Raw genomic sequence first — 25,125 nt, 5'->3', positions numbered from 1 at the left:
CACTTCAGACCAGCTTGGAGTAGGGCTAGCTAGACTTCCTTGCTCGGGTTAGCAGAAACCCATGTAGAGCTGTAACGGTGTACCCCATAAGGCTTCATGGGAATATTCTGATGAATGTATATATGATATGTGGCATAAAACATATTCCAATTATATGTTACATGGCATATCTATGTAAAGGTTATGATCTACTGAATACATTTCTCCTATTGGTATGCATGTATCAATTTTGTACTTGAAGTTAGGAATATTGGCTGTATACTTGCTTGATTTCTAAGCAGCCTTTGTAAAGCATTTGGTCAGCTTCTTGAGAAAGGAATGTGCAAGTTAAGTGCCCAGTCAAGAAGCACTTAAGGGACAATGGATCTTGGGAGGCTCCAATTCACATAAGAAGTCTACTTTAGGACCTTCAAGGTAGCAAGGAAATAATGGCTGCTGCCTGTAAAAACGGAGTCATGCATGGACATGTGATTTGCCCACGTGACTCCAAAACTCCATCTTGGAGCTGGACTTTGCATAGGAGAGAGGAGGGGATCTCCACCCACAAGAGAGTCTACTTAAACTCCTGGGGGAGACCTCCATTTTGTCTTCAGCTGACTCAAGAGATACCTGAAAAAACTGGAACAAAGGACAGTAACTACAGGGGGTGTGAGTGATTGCTGGACCCAGACTAGAAGGAGACTAGTCTGTAAAAGGAAGCTTACTGTGTGAGGTTTTTATCTGTATTCAGTTTTCTTAGACATAGACTTGCATGTTCTATCTTATTTTGCTTGGTAATTAACTTTGTTCTGTCTGTTATTACTTGGAACCACTTAAATCCTACTTTCTGTACTTAATAAAATCACTTTACTTATTAATTAACTCAGAGTATGCATTGATACTTGGGGGGGGGAGGGTAAACAGCTGTGCATATCTCTCTCCCTATCAGTGTTAGAGGGCAAACAATTTGAGTTTACCCTGTATACGATTTATACAGGATAAAACAGATGTATCCAAATACATGGTTTAGACCCCATTGGGAGTTGGGCATCTGAATGTTAAAGACAGGAACACTTCTGTAAGCTGCTTTCTGTTAAGTCTGCAGCTTTGGGGCACGTGGCTCAGACCCTGGGTCTGTGTTGGAGCAGACTGGAGTGTCTTGCTCAACAAGACAGGGTGCTGGAGTCCCAGGCTGGCAGGGAAAGCAGGGGCAGAATTAGTCTTGGCACATCGGTTGGCAGCCTCAGGGGGGTTTCAGTGATCCAACCCATCACAAGAGCTAGGCAGTACTAGCAGAGAATTGACAAATGGTACCTTCCAGCTTTTCCTTTCCCTGCATTTACTCATGGTGAAGGTCAAGGCAAGCAGTAGCCTGTCACTTGTTGCTACTTGCATTTCCAACAATGGTCCCTTTTGGTTTTTCGGTGCAAGGTCATGGACAAAACATGTTCAGGCAAGGACCCAGTAAACTACTGAGACGGTGGTAAGGGACTCTCTAGCCCGATTTCATTAGCTTTCAACAGTCCACGTTTTCGATGTCTCTATGGGGACATCTCTGGTGTTCATGTCACTGGTTCTGTTGGGGAAGCCCCAATCCTGCATTTCTCCCCTGCCTACCCCTTTAACCAGCTGACCACGCTTCCCATCAGTGACTCCCTAAACTCATCTCTTCAACAAAATTGCGGCAGAGGCACCCAGGAAAGTATCTGTGTCCTCTCCTAACAGTCCTAACAAGGGGATCAAAGTGGCAGCAGCTCTGGTTCCAAAGTAAATTCAACCAAGGAGATGTATACATCTTTTCAGGTGAGTCATATAGGTAATCTTGTTTTTTCAGATCCATTTCCTCTTCAGAAATTTAATATCAAGCCAAAATTCTTTTTTTTTTTTTTTTTTTTTAAATGACAAACATCCTCCTTTGCTGAATAGGAAATGCTCATGACTTATTTACCAAGAGTCTGAGGTTTTTGTTAGTTTTTTTTTAAATTGTCTTGGCCCCTACACTGAAAAATTCTGTAGTAAAAATGAAACACACTAGTGAGTTGGAGTTACCTCCGTTACAGTGAACCATTTTCTCTTAAGGAGTAATGAGGATTTTTAAAGTTTGGATTGATATAACAGGTCGAACTAGAGCCAGGCTTAGTGTGGACAAGAACTAGGGAAGTTTTCTTAGTGGCTCTGTTAATGCCCTGCAATTGGGGCCCAAGACCAGGCGTTCCAAAACTGACCTTCCCATGAATAGTCTGTGAATTCTAGTGGATTTCCATTTGAGAGCATGAAACTCCTCTCTTTAACTGGGGCCTTTAGGAGAGAGAGAGAGACTGGAGAGTTTAAACCAGTGCATCTACTGCTTTCCCATTCTTAGTAATGAGATATTTAATTATAACACATCATAGTAAATAAAACTGCTGTTGACTGCTTTCAGTAGGTTGAGCACATTGACTTATTTTGTGGAATCGGAATTGGCTACTGGTGTAATGTGTAGCAGTCACAAGTACCTAGCCTCAAGTTGCAAATGTGGCTGTAATTAATTGCCAAGTGAAACGTGCAGCATGATTAATCAGCTATCTAATTGTGGTAGGGTTGGGGGAGAAAAGAGTGTGATTATGTGGTAAAAATAGTATTGTTGTGGAAAGAGGCTTTCATTGCGCTGACTCTCGGAGCTAGGCATTCTGTAAGAGTGGCTGGGAAAAACTTGTCATCCTGGCCATGTTGTCAGGAGCACTGGAGGCAGGATACAATCTGCAGAAATCCTTAACAAGTCTTGTAGAATAAAGATAATTCCTAGTGATTTAACAAAGATGCTGAGACTTGACTGTAAACTGATTTGAGATCCTTGATTGAAAGATGCTGTGAGGGCCAAATCCTCTCCAAGTCCATTAGTGCAGATCCCAATACATAGCTCCACTGCTGTAAGATGACAAAAGAAAGCAAAAATGGAGAGGCTGTACAGGTTGCTCTGCAGTAGTCCCCGGAAGAGTAGCATAGCTCCATGGGGAGGGGGAAATGAGGGCAGGCTATAGGTGCAAGACCAGTGGGTTTCAACTGTTGAGATCCATTGTCAACCAACTTGTATGGGACTTATGGGAAGGATGTGGGGGGGAGGGTATGCATAGTAAGACATGGTGGCAACTGCTACTAAAGTGGTCACATTTATATTTCTTCCATTTTGTAGCCCATGGGGCTAGCTTGCCATAGTATATAAACTGTTTTTCTTTATTAGTTTGATTATATTATTTTCTTGGTTTATGTTTTGTATTGAATAATTCCAGTACACATTACTTCATTATACTTGGCTGTAATGCAAGGAACCTACAGGCCTGTATCCTGTATGATTAGCTAGAGCAAAGTAGCATAAGTGTTTATAACCTTTGGCGTTGATAAATGGCCTACCACAGGGGTTCTCAAACTTCATTGCACCGCAACCCCCTTCTGATAACAAAAATTACTACACAACACCAGGAGGGAGACTGAAGCTTGAGCCCACCAAAGTGCCACTACCCTGTGTGGGGGAGCCAAAGCTCGAGTCCCACTGCCCCAGGCAGGGAAGGGATCAAGCTGAAGTCCAAAGGCTTCAGCCCCAGCCAGGGGCCTGTAACCTGAGCCCCTCCATCCTGGGCTGACTCCCTTGGGCTTGGGCTTCGGCTCTGAGCCCCTGCAAGTCTAAGCCAGCCCTGGCAACCCCATTAAAATGGGGTCATGACCCACAATTTGAGAACCGCTGGCCTATTGGTTATCCCTTTTGACTTTGGGGAACTGAATGGAGAACTGAATATGTTTAGCAAAATTCTGGAACATACCAGTAACCACAAGGTAGACCGCAGAACATGGAAGTAATGATGTAGGCCAAAGGTAACGGTTTCGAGGATGAGATAATCAATATTAATATATATGAATATGATATTAACATGTTAGAATATGCTAGCCTATAGAATAAGTGTACCTGAAGATTTATGTGGGTGGGGAAATAAGATTTGGGCATGGAGGGTTGGGTATTAATATGAATATTCAGGATAGTGCCAGGACTATATAAGAGGGCAAACCACCATGCGGAGGGGTCGCTCCTTCTTTATCTTCTGTTAAGCTATCCGCTCAGCTTCTGCAACGTAGCTCAACTACTCAACACTCGAACCTGATCTCTACCAGCTTGGGATTGAGGAGCCTGGACCATTGAACTCATTAAGCATGCCAGAGACGAGGCTCATCCTCTGTCTCCCGCTATCAGGTTTCCAAGGAAGGGTGTATGAGTATGCTAGTTTAAGTAGCTTTTTAGAAACGGGATGTTACCACCAGGGACTATATAACTGTATTACTTCTTCGGGGCTCTGTGGTTTATAGCTTTGATTACTATCTCATTTATTTTAATAAAGATTTTGAAAATTTGGTTTTGTTCTCAGTGGGAGTGTCCTTGCCAAGCATCCCAAGAGTCCACACAAGACATTGAACTCCCCGTGTTCTCTGATTTTGTAGCCTGAATTTGGGACAAGAACCTAAGTATCTTCTGGTCCCATCATTGGCAAGCCGTAATAAATTAGCCCTATAAATTCAGGTCAACAATTTAGAAACATTTATACAGCAGTAGCACCTAAAAGTCTCAGTGAGGCTGGGCCAGACTTTGAAATTTCCTGTGCATAAGTAGAAAAATACAACTGAACTGGTAAAAAATTATCTTAGTAAAATAACCTTTTGTAACTCATAGGCTACTATATGGATTTTTTGTTTTGTTCTGGGCAATGTGTAATCTTGTTTGTTAGATTCGTACACATTCTACATATCGTACAATAAAGGTTATATATTGCTTTAAAAGTCACTATTCACTGCAGCTGAAATTGGTTTAATTTTTAATTGGATAATTCTTTCTTAAATTTAGGCAGTTGAATCGATCCAGGCTGAAGATGAGAGCGCAAAACTTTGTAAACGCAGGATTGAGCACCTTAAAGAACATAGCAGTGACCAGCCAGCTGCTGCAAACATGTGGAAGAAAAAACGTATGGATCGCATGATGGTGGAACATCTCTTGCGCTGTGGCTACTACAATACAGCTGTAAAACTAGCCAGGCAGAGTGGTATTGAGGTTGGTACCAACTTCTGTTCTATATGGATTCTTATATTGTGCTAATCATTATGGTATCTTATTAAAGAGAGATTAGTGGAATTTGATCAGTGATATGTTAGCTATTTTGTGTACTAGAGTATGCCTGAATTCTCAATATTTCAGTTAAATTAGTCTCTAAACCAATTCTCTGGAGTCCGTTCTCTCAGTATAGGTTTGCATGTTTCTGTGTTAAATAGAAGTTAGAATTGGAGTCATAGTGTTGAAGTTATAAAATTAAATTAATTCCTAGACCAAGGCTCTCTCTCCCCTGCCCCCCCGCAATGTCCTCAAATGTGCTGTTACATTTTTATTAAAGAATGTCAGACTGCTGATTAAGCAGTTAGTGGAGCTTTCCATCTGTCCAGCCATACTTTCACAATTTGTGAAGTGATCAGGCTGATCACAATAACATACGCTATCTAGAGTTCTATTGTACTATACTACTATTAAACATCTTTTGGGGCACGTTGGATTATAAAATACTTTGGAATAATCCATTTAATAGTTGTCTCAAGGTTTTGTAGTCAGAGCGTCTTCCTTCCCCCGATTTATGGTTTTGCTCCAAAGCAGCAATTTCGTGCATTTTATTTATATTCTCTGGTCATCTTTCACTTTATTGTATGTGTTGCCTTTCTCCTACTTACGAGTTTCCATGAAGTTGCTGAATCACGTTGCCCAATAACAATTCAGGGTTTATACGCTTCATGTTCCTTTGCATGGCTTATGTATGCAAGGTGCTTAGTTATACTGGATCCTGGAAGGCTTTTGTGCTCCACCAGCAACTGCAACTCGGAGGAAAATGAAATTAATATTTTAGGAAGAAGCTGGTTGCTATGAGAATTTGGAGTCTTTCTCCTTAGAAACGGACTTATTTTTGTCTTGCTGAGTTGTGGGGGTAAGTGCCATTGGGACTCAGAAGTGCTCTAAGCTATATTGGCACTTCTGACACTAGAAGGACAGTGACTGTTACTGTTTAAAAACGTATTTCTGAGGAAGAAGGTGGTGGTGGTAGTTTTAGCAGCATGTGTGGTTTTCTGGTTTTGTTTTATTTTGGAGGGGACGGAATATTTTTAAACTGGACACAGTTCAAAAAGGGGGAACTTAGTTGCTAGCTATACCAAAAGCTACAGCATTAATGTAATTGTTTGTTTGCTTCTGACTCCAACCTATTTCTTAGTTCCGTGGCTGTTTCAACCAATCTGATCTTGTTTGGCCTGCAATGTCTTCAATAAATATGAAAATGAAGGGGGCGGGAGGGAAGGTGGAGAAATAAGGAAGTGAAAAATGAGTAGAAGAATCTTATCTAATGTTCATGGGCATCTCTTCGCTCATGAGGTTATTGTCCTTGGTTAAGAAGGGCCATGTAACAAGAAGAAGCCTCAAAAATAAAGTACTATTGTTCTTGTATCATGTAGCTGCAACTGCATGATCTGCAATCCTGTTGGTCCTCTGCTGACAGAAAGGAGGTTTTCCTCCATTGGAACAGGAGCTGTAAGTCTTCTGCTGCATCATCATGCCTCTGTATGTATCAGATGTATCTACACAGCAGTAAAGAGGTTAAGGAGATTACTTCCCCTCTGTAGTAGCTCACTTCCCTTCTGTAGCAGCTCCTGTTGAGCATTAATTAAACTGAAAAAGCATAACATTGGTTTTGAAGTGAGGATGGCTAGAGTGGGACTGTTCCCTAATGCATTGCAGAAGTAAGCAGAATACTTTTTTGTGATGCCTCATGACTTTCCACTTCCATCTGCTGCATAGATAACTATAAGCAAATGTGAAAAATATTTTAATCCAAAAATAGTAGAGTTCATCAGCACCTGACTGCTGCCTTCAGTTCTAAACACTTTTAATTACCTAATGTCTGAATCATTTAACTAATGAAGAAAAACATAGTAGTTTGAGTAGAATGAACAAAAAAGTCGGTGACCCTAAGACCCGCTCAATGCCAACTGGCAAAAAGGGTTCATTGCTTTCAACAGCAACTCCTATCAGACCTAACATATTGCTGTTGTAGTATTTGTCTGTAAAGAAGGTTGTATGAGATGTCAAATGATAGCGTATATTTCACTGGTTATTGTAAATGTTCTGTGATGTGTGTATGGATGATAATTAAGAAGTTGTATGCTTGTACTAAAAATATATTTTAAATCCTATAACAAGGCAGGGTTGATAAATAAATTTGTCCTAGACAAAGGAATGTTGTTTTACCTGTCTGTCTAGGTCTCTGATGTAAATCAAGCTTTGAAAAATCCAAAACACAATGGGAGCTGTATTTTCATGTAGGTCAACAGGAAAAGCCTGGTTGACAGAGGGATGTGAGATCAGCTTGAGAAGACACTGGAGACCAAAACCACAGGGCGAGTTGTCTTGTGTCTAGGATCAAAACAATGAGTTTGGAGAAAATATAAGTAAAAGCAAAAGGACTTTTTGTTACCTACTTCACTGAGGAACACCCTTGGCAGATGGGGATGATTCATGGAGAAATCTGGATCACGCTTTGACTGAAAATCAGCAAGCTTTGCAGAAAGGGGGGAGGGATAGCTCAGTGGTTTGAGCATTGGCCTGCTAAACCCAGTGTTGTGAGTTCAGTCCTTGAGGGAGGGGGCCACTTAGGGATCTGGGGCAAAATCAGTACTTGGTCCTACTAGAGAAGGCAGGGGGCTGGACTTGATGACATTTCAAGGTCCCTTCCAGTTCTAGGAGATGGGGATATCTCCATTAATTAATAAAAAGTCTTTGAGGATGAGAAACCTTTTTAGACAAAGGAGAGTAGACTGCTCAAGTTCTTCCTCAAGTAGTTGCAGCCACATATTCCATTTATGGTTGTGCGTGCCCAGCAGTTCAGAGCCAGAGAAATTTGCCTAGTAGTACCCATAGAGGGGCGGTGCTCGAACATCATGGCTATAGCCCCTCCTCTGGCTTTAGCCCCCCTCTCCCCTCCACTTCTGTTGCTCTTCCCTGACTACATGAGAGAGTGCACCCTGACCCTCCCTCAGTTCCTTCTCACCACCCATAACTGGAGTGGGAGCTCTGTGTGTTCTCAACCTCTCAACTAAGTTAATTTTGCTCTTTTGTGTATAGTTGTTAGTAATCTTAGTATTAGAGTAGTGTTAGTTGTAGTAATGTTTCCCCCTTGGTGGTGCCTTCACCGGGGTTTAAGCATTGTCCTTCATGTGGGGGAGTGATCCCCAACAGCAGTCCCCACTCACAGTGCTTACTCTGTCTTGGCGAGGCCAACATCAAGGAGCATTGTGCAGTCTGCAGATCATTTAAGAAACAGACTCAAGTGGCTCAGAACTTCACCGGAAGCACCATCCCAGAGAGAGGAAGTAGATGGGCTCAGGGTTCGACCGTTCCACACTTCCTGCCCCAGTGTTTTCCAAGCACCCGTTTTGACTCCTTGGTCCAGAGCACTGTTCTAGTCATTGCTCCTCCCTCCTCATCTTCTCTTCTTCCCTCCTCCCCGGGACAGGCTGGCCTGCTTTCACAATGCTTGGGCTTAATCACCATCAACATCTGGGTCCTAAGCACCATCAAATCCAGTTATGCCATCTAGTTCCTCTCCACATCTCCTCCCCGTCTTCCCTCCCTGCCCCTCTGATGAGATATTGCTCCTCATGCAGGTCCGTTTTCTGCTTTGAGAGCAGTGGTGGAGATTCCACCGGAACACCAGGGTCACAGCTTCTACTCCTGATACTTCTTGGTACCAAAATCCAAAGGAGGGTTTCAATGTTTTTAATGATGTAAATACTAATGGGAATTATGTGATCATGGGAGACTTTAACTTCCCAGCTATAGACTGGAGGGCAAGTGTTAGTAGTAATCATAATAGGGCTCAGATTTTCCTGGATGCAATAGCTGATGGATTCCTTCACCAAGTAGTTGCTGAACCAACAAGAGGGGATGCCATTTTAGATTTGGTTAGTAGTGAAGACCTCATAGAAGAAGCCCTCATAGTTGTAGGGGGACAACCTTGGTTCGAGCGATCATGAGCTAATTCAGTTCAAACTAAATGGAAGGATAAACAAAAATAGATCTGACTAGGGTTTTTTATTTCAAAAGGGCTAACTTTAAAGAATTAAGGAAATTAGTTAAGGAAGTGGATTGGAGAATTGCTAACATAGTTCCTATTTTTAAGAAGGCGGGGGAAGGGGAAGTGATCTGGGTAACTACAGTCCTCTTAGTTTGACACATGTAGTATGCAAAGTCTTAGATAAAATTTTGAAGGAGAAAGTAGTTAAGGACATTGAGGTCCATGGTAATTAGGACAAAATACAACATGGTTTTACAAACCAACCTGATCACCTTCTCAAAGAAGGTAACAGCTTCTTTTAGATAAACGAAACACAGTGGATCTAATTTACCTCGATTTCAGTAAGGCATTTGATACGGTTCCACACGGGGAATTATTAGTTAAATTGGAAAAGATGAAAATTGAAAGGTGGATAAGGAACAGGTTAAGGAGGAGACTACAATGGGTCAGACTGAAAGGTGAACTGTCAGGCTGGAGGGAGGTTACTAGTGGAGTTCCGCAAGGATCTGTTTAGGGACCAATCTTATTTAATCTTTTTATTACTGACCTTAGTAAAAAAGTGGGAGTGTGCCAATAAAGTGTGTGGATGACACAAAGCTGGGAGGTACTGCCAATACAGAGAAGGACTGGGATATCATACAGGAAGATCTGGATGATCTTGTAAACTGGAGGAATAGTAATAGGATGAAATTTAATAGTGAAAAGTACAAGGTCATGCGTTTAGGGATTAATAACAAGAATTTTTGTTATAAGCTGGGGACGCATCACTTGGAAATAACAAAGGAGGAGAAGGACCTCAGAGTATTGGTTGATCACAGGATGACTATGAGCTGCCAATGTGATATGGCCGTGAAAAAAGCTAATGCGGTCTAGAGATGCATCAGGTGAGGTATTTCTAGTAGAGATAAGGAGGTGTTAGTACCGTTATACAAGGCACTGGTGAGACTTCATCTGGAATACTGTGTGCAGTTCTGGTCTCCCATGTTTAAGAAGGATGAATTCAAACTGGAACAGGTACAGAGAAGGGTTACTAGGATGATCCGAGGAATGGAAAACCTGTCTTATGAAAGGAGATTCAAAGAGCTTGGCTTGTTTAGCCTAACCAAACGAAGGCTAAGGGGAAATATGACTGCTCTCTATAAATATTTCAGGGGGATAAATACCAGGGAGGGGGAGAGGAATTATTTAAGCTCCGTACCAACCTGGACACAAGAGCAAATGGATATAAACTGGCCATCAGGACATTTAGACTTGAAATTAGATGAAGGTTTCTAACCATCAGAGGAGTGAAATTCTGGAACAGCCTTCCAAGGGGAGCAGTGGGGACAAACGACACATCTGGCTTCAAGACTAAGCTTGATAAGTTTATGGAGGGGATGGTATGATGGGATAGCCTAATTTTGGCAATTAATTGATCATTGACTATTAGCGGTAAATATGCCCAATGGCCTGTGATGGGATGTTAGATGGGCTGGGATCTGAGTTACTACAGAGAATTCTTTCCTGGGAGTCTAGCTGATGAATCTTTCCCACGTGCTCAGGGTTTAGCTGATCGCCATATTTGGGGTCGGGAAGGAATTTTCCTCCAGGGCAGATTGGCAGAGGTCCTGGGCGGGTTTTGCCTTCCTCTGCAGCATTGGGCATGGGTCACTTGCTGGAGGTTTCTCTGCACCTTGAAGTCTTTAAACCATGATTTGAGGACTTCAATGGCTCAGACATAGGTTAGGGGTTTGTTGTGGGAGTGGGTGGATGAGATTATGTGGTCTGTGTTGTGCAGGAGGTCAGACTAGATGATGGTAACAGTCTTTTCTGACCTTAAAGTCTATGACTATGACTCTTTGACCCATTCTTAACCTTAGCGGACTCTACAAATATATCAGGAACATGAGGTTCTGAATGGTCATGCTATTTACTATCCTCCCCACATCGTCTCAGAATGACTGGTTTGCTGCTTTGGACCTTCAGGATGTTTACTTTCTGTGGCTTGGCAAAATTGCCACATGAAAGTTCCTTCATTTCATCATGGCAGAACGCCACTTTCAATATGCAGTGCTTCCATTCAGCCTCTCCTCTGCCCTTTAGGTTTTTATCAAATGCATGGCCATTGTTATGGTGTTTCTAGGAAAAGAGGGAATTCATATTTTCCCATATCTAGATGACTGGTACTTTTTGAGGGGCAGATCCAGAAAGGAAGCTCTTGCTCACATCAGCACCACGCTGCGCTTGCTCGACCATCTGGGTCTTATCCCAAATACCGCAAAGTCAACCTGGGCTCCTACTCAAAATATCGAGTTCATTGGGGCTTTGTTAGTCCACAATATTGAGAACGTTTCTGCCGATGACTGTTTTTAGCTAATTCACCACTTTTGCCTCTGTCTGCAGTATGAGCATTCCACGACTGTTCAGGCATCTGAGGCTCTTGGGCCACATGTCCACTTGCATTCAGGTAGTCCAATTTTCAAGGTTGCGCCTTTGCCCACTTTAGATGTGGCTCAGGATGGGTCTGTTGTCCTGCTTGTCATTCTCTAGACAAACTTGTTCATCTCCCTCCTCTCAGTGGTGGATGCATCCAGAGAACATTTGCCAATACTTTCCCTTTTGTCCAGCCCTCGCCAACCAAGGCAGTTGTTACTGATGCCTCACAGATGGGTTGGGGGTCATGCCTGGAGTTGCTGAAAGTACTGGGACTGCACTCGGAGTGGGAGAACTCACCCCATATCGACTTGCTGGAGCTTCAGGCCATCTACAATGCATGTCATGCTTTACAGCACCATATCAGTGACTCAGTGGTTCACATACTTACCAACAATACCACTGCGATGTATTATGTGAACAAACAAGGGAAAGCACATACCAGGTTGCTCTGTTTTGAGGAGATCAGAGTGTGGTAGTTCTGCATTGAGGAAAACATTGCTCCAATAGCCATTCACTTGCCTGAGGTTCAGAATCATCTTGCAGACCATCTCAGCAGTTATTTTCCCTAAGTCACAAATGGTCCCTGAAGACAAGTGTCCTCTGGGTCATCTTCACTTCTTGGGGCATCCCCATTACAGTGACCAACAAGAAATGTTGTGTGTTCTGGTCTCAATGGGGCCTCAATGCAGGCTCCTTGTCTGATGCTTTCTATCTCAGCTGGCAATCAGCTTTCCTGTATGCCTTTCCTCTGGTCCCAGTCATTCCTCAGGTCATTCTGAAGATCAAGGCAGATCAGGCCAAGTTCATTCTGATGGCTGAGACAGTGTTTGGGTTTTCCAACCTTCTTGCGCTGTCTGTTCAGGTTCCCATACTGCTTCCACACCATTTCCGTATTGGACATTTGCAGGGCTGCTTATGTGGTAGTCAATACATACGTTCACAAACCATACACCGTAACAGCATCTTCCAGAGCGGCTTCCAAGACCTGCCTCTTTGGTGCGAGGAGGTACTGCTTGTTAGTCACCTAAGTGGAATACATGGCTGAAGAAGAAATGGTTACTTACTATAATGGTGGTTCTTTGAGATGTGATGTAGGCCTGTGTTCCATGACCCACCTTCCGTCCTCTCTGCATTGGAGTCTCATTTCCAGGCATTCAGTGTAAAGGAACTGGGGGAGGGTTGGGGCAGCCAGGGGAGGGGCTACAGCCACGAGGCACGAGCACTGCCCCTCTAAGGGTCCTGCTAGGCAAATTTCTCCGGCTCCAATGAGCTGGGTGCGCACACATGGAAGTGAATATGTATTTGCGTCACATCTCAAAGAACAAAAGTTACAATTGGTAACTGTTTCTTATGTTTAGTCTTAGCATGTTATAGTTTTGTTTTATTTGTAACCAATTCTCTTTCCACTATTCTTTCCCAGTATCACTTAAATCTGTTCTTTATTAATACACTTATTCTTGGTTTTATTATAAATTCATCTCAGTGCTGTAATATTCAATGTGAATCCTCAGCTGCACCAAACAGGTTGGTGTGTACACTGTCCCTTTTGGAGATAGTGAACTTGTGAGTGTCCTATAATGGGCTGGATAGTACAGGGGGATGCCCTTCAAGGAGGCTCAGGGATTGGGTGCACCTAAAGTTTACCTGCAAGCCCCAGTAAAGGCCGGCAGAGCTTCTGCGCAGATTGTTTAGGTGGCTAACAGATTAGTATGACAGGGAGCTGACCTTCAGTTTAGCACCGTCAAGTCTCTCAGTGAGTCAGGTGAGTAACACAGAGACTCAGTCCTGAGCGCCCAAAGGGAGCATTGCACAGTCCTTTTTATTGGCTTATATGTTAAAAGTTAAGACTGAATTGCGTGGAAGCTAAATTTTGACAAAATGGGGCCAGGTTTCCCATGTAGACAACCTCTTGTTAGAGAAAAGTGAAAACACTAATGCAAAGAATGTCTGTCACATCTGATTCTTTTGAAGTAGATCTACTGCTGTTTATAATTTTAAGAGTTTTGAACAAACTGACTTCTCAGTGAAACATAAGACCAGTGCATTCTTAAGTGAACCAGAATTTAATTATAATCAAAGCAAACTGTTGCTCAGCAGAAATACTCTGAAATCTTTTATTGAGGTCTTTCATGTTGTGGTGCAGACTAAGGGAATGTTAATATTCAGTTGTTGCTCAGAATTTCCCGATTTACCAAGCAGATATGGTGGTCTCTAGATAGTTTTATTTTCTGTAGCAGAATAGAGGCTACTCCCTCACAGAACAAAGTGATGCATGGTTCTGTAGAAGTGACCCTAATGGGATTCTAGCTGAAAATTTGGGGGGAGGAGGAAATAGTACAAAGGCAAGAGAAGACTGAACTAATTTGAATCAAATAGGTTAACTACTTTCAGTAAAATTCCCCTGAACTGCAAATTTAAATAAGTAGTATTCACCTGCCAAAGAGTAGGCAGATGGACTTCCTGACCTTACAGAGATGTATAGATAGATATAGATCTCTCTCTCTTTCTCTTCCTCTCCCTTCCCCAATCATACATTTTTCTATACCAAAAATCAGTGGAGTAAATTTTAATGCATAGATCAGGGGTCGGCAACCTGGGCTGGTACCAAAAAAATGAGGGATTCAGGGTGCTGTTCCGGGCCGGAGCAGGGGGTAGGGGTGTGTGGGCTCTGGTATGGGGCTGGGGATGAGAGGTTTGGGGTGCAGGAGGAGGATCTGGGCTGGGGCCAAGGGGTTCAGAGTGCAGGAGGGGGTGCAGGTTCTGGGAGTGAGGGTGTGTGGGAGGGGGCTCAGGGCTGGGGCAGGGGTGCAGCAGGGCATGCAGGCTCTGGGAGGAAGTTTAGGTGTGGGAGGGGGCTCAGGGTTGGGGTGCAGGAGGGGGTTTGGGATGTGGGCTCCTGGAAGCGCTTCTTTCAGGCGGCTCTTGGAAGCGGCTGGCATTTCCTTCTGGCTCCTAGGCGGAGCCTGGCCGGGCAGCTCTATGCACTGCCCCTGGCCGCAGGCACCGCCCCCACAGCTCCCGTGGCCATGCCTCCACGTAGGAGCCAGAGGGAAAATCCGGTCGCTTCCAGGAGCCGTGCAGAGCCAGGGAAGGCAGGGAGTCTGTCTTAGCCCCGCAGAAACTGTGTGCCCAGGACTGGTCTAACTGCTTCTAAAAGATGCATAAATATGGAATTCACAAACTGCATCCTGATATAGAGTCAGGCATCCAGAGAAGTTGAGAGACATAGGGAATAGGCGAAAGGGATATGGGACTCTCGCCTTTCTGACAGGAGAAACTGCAGAACTGGAATTAATTTGCAAACTGGACACCATCAGATTAGGCCTGAATAAAGACTGGGAGCGGTTGGGTCATTACAAAACCTAAACCTAATTTCCCCAATACTAATTTCCCCTTACTGTTACTCTCACCTTCTTGTCAACTGTCTGAAATGGGCCACTCATTACCACTTCAAAAAGTTATTTTTCCTCCCTTGGTATCCTGCTGTCAATTGAATTGTCTTGTTAGACTAACCTCACACTTAGTAAGGCAATTCACATCTTTTCATGTATTTATACCTGCTCCTGTATTTTCCACTCCATGGATCTGATGAAGTGGGTTCTAGCCCACGAAATCTTATGGCCAAATACGTTTGTTAGTCTCTAAGGTGCCACAAGGACTCCTTGTTTTTGCTACCTTTGCAAAACTCCCCCAGACACTGGAGTCTGGGGGGAAAAAAAGACCTGCAGGTGTCCTCTCCCATCTGGATTCATCACAGAGGTAGCGTTAAGGAAGCAGATTAAGGAGAGGTTGAATTGGAGAAAAATAAGAGGTTCTTATTTGCCCAAGCTCTTTGTAAACCCTTCTTCAGGTCTTTGCTTTAGCCCGGGGGCCTCCTGCAGTGGTCAAACTGCCTGCTCACAGAGGGTGCCTCTTGTATTGAGACTGTGGACATGTCTACACGTACAGCGCTGCAGCAGCACAGCTGTACCAAATGGTCAGAGAGACAAGCTTTTGAGCCACAGAGCTCTTCTTCAGGTCTGGGAAAGGTACTCCCAGCATCACAGCTAAATGCAAGGTGGAACAGATTATTTAGCACAAGTATTTAGCACATATTGGGACCATTAGAGGTAGAGTCTGCAGTCATAGGACAAAAAAGAGGGGATTACTGGAAAGAAGGAATACACAAAATCTAGCAACTATTTTCTACCTGTTACTGTAACTAGATAATGGGGAACATGTCCACATTAAGCAACAGAGAGTCCTGTGGCACCTTTAAGACTAACAGATGTATTGGAGCATAAGCTTTCGTGGGTGAATGCCCACTTCGTCGGATGCATCTCTGTTGCTTTTTACAGATCCAGACTAACACGGCTACCCCTCTGAAACATGTCCACATTAGTGGGCTCTCTAGCAGAAAGGAAAACACCATGAGGTGGAAACGCACATTTTTAGCTTCCAAAGCAGGGGTAGGCAAACTTTCAGAAGTGGTGTGCAGAGTCTTCATTTATTCAATCTAATTTAAGGTTTTGCGTGCCGGTAATACATTTTAACGTTTTTAGAAGGGTTCTTTCTAGAAGTCTATATTATATAAACTATTGTATGTAAAGTAAACAAGGTTTTTAAGAAGCGTCATTTAAAATTAAATTTAAAATGCTGATCTTGCACCACCAGCCTGCTCAGCTCGCTGCCAGCCTGGGGTTCTGTTCACCTAGTCTGGCAGCGGGCTGAGTAGGGCCTGTGGCCGGGACCCCAGACCTGGGGGTGGATGTTTCAGGGGTCAGGGCAGAGGGCTGAGGGAGGGGGTTCAGGGCAGAAGGCTGGTGGGGGGAGTGAGGGGGGTTCAGGGATCAGGGCAGAGGGCTGTGGTGTGTGGGGGGTGTAGGGCAGAAGGCTGTGGGGGGGGGGTGTGGGGGGGGGGTGGAGGGGGGAGGGCGGGGGGCTGGGTGTGTGTTGGGGTGGGGGGTTTAGGGCAGAGGGCTAGGGTGCTCGGCTCATGGAGGTGCTCCCAGCCCCCTGCCCTGAGCGGCGCAGGGCAGGGGGCTGGAAGGGATATGCCCTGTTCCACCCCCTTCCCCCAGGCTCCATCCCTACCTCTCTCTGCCTCCTCTACAGAGCTGTGTGCATGCTGCCGCTCTTCCCCCTCCCCCTCGCTAGGGCCATCAGCTGATTAGCGCAGGGAAGGAGAGGAGGAGGGGCAGGAAAGCATCATGCTGGGGGAAGAAGTGGGGGAGGAGGGAAGCTTGGCTGCCAGAGAACCAAGCTTCTGCCTCCTGCCCCCGCAGGGGAGAGTGGTGGGCCGGGGGGCTGAGGGCCGGGACCGTGTCAGGGGAGCTGCGTGCCACTCAAAATCAGCTCGCGTGCCGTGTTTGCACTCCCAGCCGGAGCCCTCACCCCCCTCCCACACCTCAGTGAAAATGAGTCAGGGTGGGGGAGAGTGAGTTATGGGGGGGGTGGAGTGGAGTGAGTGGGGGCAGGGCCTCGGAAGGGGCGGGGCAAAGGTGTTTGGTTTTCTGCAATCAGAAAGTTGGCAACCTTAACTGTTGTGGAGAAGGGTACAGGATATAAAGAACCTAGAAAACCTTAAAGGCTTCAGACCTATGCAGAAGCTCAATTTAAGGGGAAAAAATAAAAATAATAAAATTCTTCTGGCATGCAAAATGTTTAAATACAGATTATCCTGAAAATGGGAAATAAAAGAATAGTGTACATTTTAATGTGTAGCAACTAGATTCCTTTCCCTTTAAAAAAAAAAAAAAAAAAAATCCATGATTTTTAGTTGACTTTCCCAAGTGATATCAAAATACAGTTAAGGACTGAAAATGTCTGTGTCCCCAAATAATGCTGATGGAAAAATATGGGCTGCTCACAATTGTTCATTTTATAGAGATTGTTGTTTTTTTTCTGACTCCCTAATGAGCTGATAAATAGTTCGGGTGGAGGAATAAAAGCTAGATTGTTAAGAATTTTTTTATATAATGGCATATAAATGAAGCTCATCAGTATTAGTTTGTTAGACGGAGTAATAATCTTATTGTGATTCTGTTATGACCTTGGACTGCAAAGCCAACATCAGAAATGCATAGTTTTATTTGCAAATTCATATACAGATTCAACTTGCTGGCAGAGGTGTCTGTTAATTTAGGCGTTGTATTTCCATGTTCTGCAATATTACATATTATAATTACATTTTTGTCATTCATCAACAGTAAAATCCGATTTTAGTGAAACAGTCTTCTAGTAAGTAATCTGTAGAACAATCAGTAGCAGTCACTTTCAGAGAAATGTGATCCTTCGTCTTTTGTTTTAAATAAAATATTTGTATACTATGTCAAGAATTTTTTTAATGATGAAATGGTCCCTTATTTTTGGATTTATGAGACTAGTGAGTACAAATGTGCAATATGTAACATAGGGTGCTATTCAGCAGTGAGATTTCTGTGGGTTTTGACCATATGACTTGGTGTTTCATCTTTCATTATGTGTTAAGATTAATGCTGCTGATTCTAGAGCAGGGGTAGGCAACCTATGGCACGGGTGCCGAAGGTGGCACGCGAGCTGATTTTCAGTGGCACTCACACTGCCTGGGTCCTGGCCACCGGTCGGGGGGGCTCTGCATTTTAATTTAATTTTAAATGAAGCTTCTTAAATATTTAAAAACCCTTATTTACTTTACATACAACAATAGTTTAGTTCTATATTATAGACTTCTAAAAAGAGCCCTTCTAAAAATGTTAAAATGTATTACTGGCATGCAAAACCTTAAATTAGAGTGAATAAATGAAAACTCGCCTCACCACTTCTGAAAGGTTGCCGACGCCTGTTTTAGAGGCACTCAAATTTTTCATCCTATTCTGATCATACTTTTCATTTTGGCTTCATCTCTTGTAGAGTGCGAATAAATGTTTTTCCCCTAATGCCCTTACTATGTAAAATGTACAACAGGTGGGATTTGTTTGCTCAAATCCAGAGCCCTGCAAATCAGCAGATATCCACTTTATATCCGTGGACCATTTTTTGTGGATCAGGTGTGAATGCAAATTTTGTATCTGCACAGGGATCTACTCAAATCCATTTTGGTGCACCTTACTGATTCTACTCCTCCTGGCCTTCCCTTCCCCCATCTCAAACCTTTGCACAAGATTGTGTCTCCTGTTGAAATACTTTCAAAATGAATACCTTTCAAAGCACCATGGTAACTATTATGAGAAGCTGCTGTAGCAAGAGGCTGAAAATGGGAGTTGCTGTATGAAAAGAGTTGAAGTCCCCCATCTAGTTCATCTTGTCCCCCTTCCCTATTTCATCATGACAGTATTGATTCCCTTATTCAGAAACCATTCCTAATGGAAAAGTATACAGTGGTCTGACCTTGAATATCTCAAGATACCTTCTGCAAACACTTGTGACAGTGTATTCTACTATCTAATTTTAATTAAATTTTCATTCAACTATTTTAACTCTTTACTTGCTCCTGGTTTTTGAATGCTGTTGATTTGTCTTAACTTAATTTTACCTACTTTTGGTCAATTGCCAGGTCTTTCCTAGACCACTTTCTTTCTTTAGAGGGAACATTCTTGTGGTCAACTTTTCATACATCTCTTATTTTTTCCATACATTACCCTATTTGTTTCCTTGTGCTAAGCTCCTTTATTCTTTCTTATTAAATATGGTTCCCCAAAACTGAAGACTGTTTTGTCAATTGAAAATAAAATGGAGAAGAATGTGCATGAATCACATGTAAGACCCTTATCGTGTTCACCACTTTTAAAAGTTAGCCTTTGCCTGAGTTGCCTTGCTCCAATCTTATTGTGGATTTCCTCCCAAATGGGAGACTTGAGACAGGTCTTGAAGTTGACTTAAAGCCACACTTGAGTGCCCAGCTGATTTCTTGAGTTAATCAAGACTGAACAGTAATTAGCCTGTCCTTCAAAGCATGGTATTGATGAAACCTCCCAGGTTTGTATCATTCAAGAATTTTATCTCTAGTTTCTTTTAAGAACAGCTCAGCATTTAATGAAGCTAATGGATTCTTCTGGGTTTCCCCACTGGCTGAGCTGAAGGTACATTTTCCCTGTAAAAGCATAATTCACACTATTGAGGCACATATTCAGGATAAAGGCATTCGCTGATGGCTTAATGCTTACAATTGCCAACAGATGTGATCCCTTGTAATGAACCATGTGACCTTAATTTGCCATTGTTTGCCAGCAGGAGGATCTTGCAGATAAGGCGTCACTTCTGTTTTCTAAAGGCTGTCATCTTCTACTTTGGCAGCTTTCCCTGCTAAATATGGTATACCACATTATAGTGGCACTCTGCTCATCCACAACAGATCGGCAGCAGTACAGGCATGTCCAGAAACATGTATGTGCCCCAAGTTTGAGCACTATTAGGTCTGCTAAATCTCCTCACACAAAGGGTGAACTGGCAATTCATGCTTACTCTGCATGCCTAAGGTGAAGCAGGCATTTTAATCTTGGAGTTGAATAAATTTTAAAATAATCTGCAGCCACACAACAGGATTTGTGGGGGGGGGGGGGGCCCTCTGGTGAATCAGGAATAGTATTCTGTGAAGAAGGAAGGCATTGTAATACATGACTAGATGTAAAATTCATATGAAATGATTGCTTCAGTAGGATATAAGTACAGAATAATTAGGAAAAGTTACTTAAGTAAAAACTCAGAAAAATACCTCACATTTCAATGGGGGGGGGGGGGAAGTGTTACAAACATGTAACATTCAGAAGTATATATCTGTAAAAAATTTGTGTACGTACACATACACAAACTTAGATATGAAGATGTACCAACTCTTAACATCTCATTCACAAAGAATAACTTGTAAATACACAGGTATATTTTATTAAATAAAAAGGTAATGTATTAAACGTACATGAAGACAGTAGGTGAGAAGTTCATATTCAGTGCTGACACTTTTCTTGAAGCCTATTTAATATATATATTATGCAGAATAGACAAGTGAAGAACTGTCTTGCATTCTTTCCAATAACATGCAGAAATGAAGACTTTAGCATTGCCTTTGAGTTTTTTTGTCTTTAGAACACCTTCATGAAATTACTGTATTGTGTGTATTATTCTTAACTTAATGAAGACTCCACCCACAATTCTGTTCTCTGTAGGAAACCTCCACTGATCTCTCCTTGCTGAATAGCTCTGTGAGATGTGAAGCAATGATGTCACTGAATATAGAAGATAATTTAAGTGTCACAAGACTCAAAAGTCCACTTTTGCCAACATATTAAATAGAAACCAAGAAAGAGGATAAGCAGGAACCTTGAAATGGGATGTCCTTGCACAAAGGCTGATGTGCAAGAGAGGACCAGTCTGGCATCAGTAGTAGTTACATGTAGTCTACTAATTCAGTACACCTCTACCCCGATATAATGCGACCCGATATAACACTAATTCAGATATAGCGCAGTAAAGCAGTGCTCCGGGGGGGGGCCCGGGGCTGTGCACTCTGGTGGATCAAAGCAAGTTCGATATAATGCTGTTTCACCTATAACGTGGTAAGATTTTTTTATTTTTTTTTGGCTCCCGAGGACAGCGTTATATCGAGGTAGAAGTGTATTTTTATTTTTTATGAACGTCCCATTTTAATCAGTAAGCTTCTTCCCTCATCCAGTGATTGGGGTGGGCAGGCTGATTTTGTCTGTCTTCAGATAAATTGTCATGAGAGATGGCTACCTAGTATGAGGAATCATTATTTTAATTTTTGTAAAAAGGGGAAAAGTTCCAAGAGTTAAAATGTGGAAATAGGTTAGGACACTGCATGAGCTATGTGGTGTCAATTTATTGAGATTGGTTTTCTTTATTTTGTTCTCTTTCTGTATCTGACATTACAATAACAGCTTCTCTGAAAAATGTCTTCTGTGGGGGCTAGAAAGTAGGACTTTTTGATTAACTGAAGGAAAAATGATTGTTGATCTTGTGTTTTGCTGTTCTTACCAGCGTGTTGCAGCTTCTTGTGCAATGACTGACTAGAAGCTGTACAGGAGATAAGTGAAATAATCAAGATTTATACAGACTTAGTTTTACCAAACTATACATTTTGTGTAGCTATTAGCAGAATGTAAAGCCATATTTTGGTATTGGACTGGTTAGCTTAATTCTTCTTTATAAAATAACTTGGGGAGACAAAATGGATGACCTGACTGTGAGTGGTGTACAGTAATAGAGGGTGCACAAAACTTTCAAACTAGTGCACAAAACTTTCAAACTAGTCCATAATTTTGATTGCAGGACTTCTTAACTGAACATATATTCTCTCTGCTTCCAGTCAAGCCCTGGTAAATCAGCCTGGCTTAGAATTTTATTTTTTGATTCAGGCATAATAAGAGGGAAAGGGGAAAGTAATACTGTCAGCGTTAAAATGAGAGGAGTAGGTCAGGGACACTTGCTAGAAATATTGTATTTTTGGTAGATCTTGTCATTTGGATGTTTGCTATTTAAAATGAGGAAATATCAGGATATTGAACAGGATGTGTGGTTTGAATGTAATTCTGGAAGTGGGGAAACAAGAACACTTGGCCTACAAGTTTGACTGAAAAGTTTTGTCAGTTATGCTTCTGTGAGGTTTTTGACTTTATCCACACACCACTTCATAAGAATCTTCCTATTTTCCCCCTTGTCCTCAACAGACCTGCCTCACAGTGGGGTGGATGAGTTGGACTTGTTTGGCTGCCATAAGTGAATTGCCAGTTAAATTTGTTGTTACTAGAGGCCCTGTTGTTCTAAGCACTGTAAAATAAGTTGTTTAATAATAATAATGAAGAGATGGCCCATGCCCCAAAGAGCTTAAAGTCTAAATATATTAATGTCGGCCCCTTTTTACAAAAATTAAAATAATGATTCCTCATACTTGGTAGCCATCTCTCATGACAATTTATCTGAAGACAGACAAAATCAGCCTGCCCACCCAGCTAACTTTTCCCAAGTTCTCCCACTAGCCTGGTTAGTCATTCTACTGTCAGGGTGTAGTTGTTGGCACAGCCTTGGCAAGGAGCTGGCGAAAGTGGTGAGAAAAGGGTTCCAGTTGCTGAGATCCTACCCATCCAGCAAGGACATATCTTCCTCTGGTAGCAGGGAGAAGACCACTAAAGAAAGCAGCCAATGCAGAGGTGAGAGGGGAAGCTGAAAACTGGGAAATAGGAATAAGCTTATTTCCACCTCCTGAAGCCCTCTTATGAGCCCCAGAGGCTTCATCAGACTGTGCTTGCTTGACAGTTAGCGGTTTGCTTTTGTGTGTCCACATGTTACATACTCCTGTGTTGGGTGTGGCCAGTTACTGATCTGTAGAAGTAGCTGAGTCAGGAGGAGGGCGATTTTGATAAGACAACTGCTAATGTCCCGATTCACCATGAGTTCCCTGAGCAAAGCTGGCAAAAAAGGGCTAATGCGATCTTTGGACATATAAACAGAGAAGTAGGAGTAGTGAGGTGATTTTCCATCTGTATGTGTCATTGATGAGATGAATACTGAAATACAGGACACAGTTCTGGTATCTGAATTTTATAAAGAATATTGCAAAATTGGAGATGATGCAGAAAAGAGCCAGAAAATAATTCATGGTCTGGAGAAAATGCCTTACAGTGGGACTTAAATACCTCAATCCCTTAGTTTAGGAAAAAGAAGATTAAGAGGTGACTTGATTACTATTGTTAGTACTTTCACAGGGAGAAAATACCATGTACTCTAAAGGGTTTTTCAGTCTAGTGGAAAAATGCATAACAAGATCCAATGCCTGGAAGCTGTCACCAGACAAATTCAAGTGAGAAATATGTCACATGTTTTCAACAGTGAGTGACTTAACCATTGGAACAAACTACTGGGGAAGTGGTGGATTCTCCATCTCTTGATGTCTTCAAATAAAGACTACATTCCTCTCTGGAAGACTTGCTTTAGTCAGACACAAGTTATTAGGCTCAATACAGTGGTAACTAAGTGACATTTAGTGGCCTATGTCATACAAGAGGTCAGACTAGATAATTCTGGCTTTAAAATCTATGAATCTCATGTATTAATAATTTGCTAATGAACAAATAATAGTTCCAGAGCCCAAAACTAATAGTATGCGTAATCTATTTGAAAATTATTTTATCCTAAAAATATGAATTTTCTGAGTGTATTTGCAATTTAAACAGAGGCAAAAAATTTAAATGATTACTCACTTGCAAATTATTAAGGCATCAAGCAAACGTTTTAATTTTTCAGCAAGACTATTTGCTGACAGGCAAATCTATATCTTCTATGTACAAAAGTGCCGATGTGTACATTATGCAGTACTGCAGAATTTTAAACAAAACCTGTTCTGGTCTCTTTGATCATCAGTCTATGGTTTGGCTATTCTTTGTTTGCTTTCAATAACTTACTGTGCAAATGGCTTTGGAGCAGGACGTTCATTGAGTTTATATTTTTCTCTATAGTCCTTTTAATATGCAGTGTGATAGCTTTATGAACACCATTGTTTGTTTCATGAGCATAAAATGAATGACTGAGAGGAGGGAGGTCATCTATTGTTTAATTTGTGCTTCGTTTTGACTATCCTTCTCTTGTGGCCCAATCTTACCTTGATGTTCCCCAACCATTTCTGCCTCTACTGTGAACTCTTCTTTTGCCGTAGTTCTCTTGATATCTTGTACTTCCCTTACACTCCATCTATGTTGAGATGAATTATGCTTGTTGTTCTTTTTGAACACTATGAAACCAGCTCAAGGGAGTGATTCTTTTTTATCAGCAGGATTCTATCCACTCCTTTCAGTTGGGTCAGTAGGCATAGGAGCCCCCATTGAAATGTCTGCCTTCCCCTCTGTGATGACATTCTTCTCTCTCTACTCCTCTTCTTTCTCCCAGCCCTTTCCCCATGGGCAATACTTCTTTGGCACATGTTTGTTTTTCCTGCCTGTGCTGGCCAATTCCATTTTATTGTTTCCCTCCATGTGGGAATGTATATAACTCCCTGGCTCCTTTCATCCACTTCCCTCCTACAACGTGTAGCAACTTGTAGTGGTGCAGCATCATCAGGGTATGCTAGACAGTCCTTGAACTTCCCACATGAAAAGTACACAGAAAACTTAATTTGCGATATGTTTAAGTGTAGAAGAGTAATAATAGTGAATATTTACAAGCAGAGTTCAATGACAAACTTAACCTAACTTCGTAGTTTGCTGCCTCATCCCCCAAATTGCACCTAATTCTGGGTTGCTAATTAAAAAGCAGTTGTATAGGATGTGGCTGATGACTTAAAGCTTAAAAATAAGCTCTAAAATACGTATGGTAAGAAGTAATTTATCTTTGATTTAAACTGTTATGATATCACAACATGGTATTAGACTCCTACATTGTATACATACTGTGTATATTAGCTAGAGAGCAGGGGTTGTCAACCTTTCAGAAGTGGTGTGCCGAGTCTTCATTTATTCACTCTAATTTAAGGTTTCGCGTGCCAGTAATACATTTTAACATTTTTAGAAGGTCTCTTTCTTTAAGTCTATAATATATAACTAAACTATTGTATGAAAAGTAAATAAGGGATTTAAAATGTTTAAGAAGCTTCATTTAAAATTAAATTAAAATGCAGAGCCCCCCGGATTGGTGGCCAGAACCC

At 42.2% G+C, this 25,125-nt stretch overlaps 1 protein-coding gene across 7 annotated transcripts in view; it reads left to right on the top strand.

Moving 5' to 3' along the window:
• Nucleotides 1-25,125, top strand: part of MAEA (macrophage erythroblast attacher, E3 ubiquitin ligase) — a 105,407-nt gene that overhangs the window by 33,588 nt on the left and 46,694 nt on the right. For all 7 annotated transcript variants that reach the window (XM_034770895.1, XM_034770893.1, XM_034770892.1 and 4 more), the window contains exon 3: nt 4,847-5,050. In XM_034770895.1, coding sequence (XP_034626786.1) covers nt 4,847-5,050 — 204 coding nt within the window. The remainder of the gene's footprint in view (nt 1-4,846; nt 5,051-25,125) is intronic.

Source organism: Trachemys scripta, chromosome 5, assembly GCF_013100865.1.
Source record: "Trachemys scripta elegans isolate TJP31775 chromosome 5, CAS_Tse_1.0, whole genome shotgun sequence".
NCBI classification, from domain to species: domain Eukaryota; kingdom Metazoa; phylum Chordata; order Testudines; family Emydidae; genus Trachemys; species Trachemys scripta.
The sequence above is the reverse complement of the archived record's forward strand: the minus strand, read 5'-3'. Positions and strand labels throughout refer to the sequence as shown.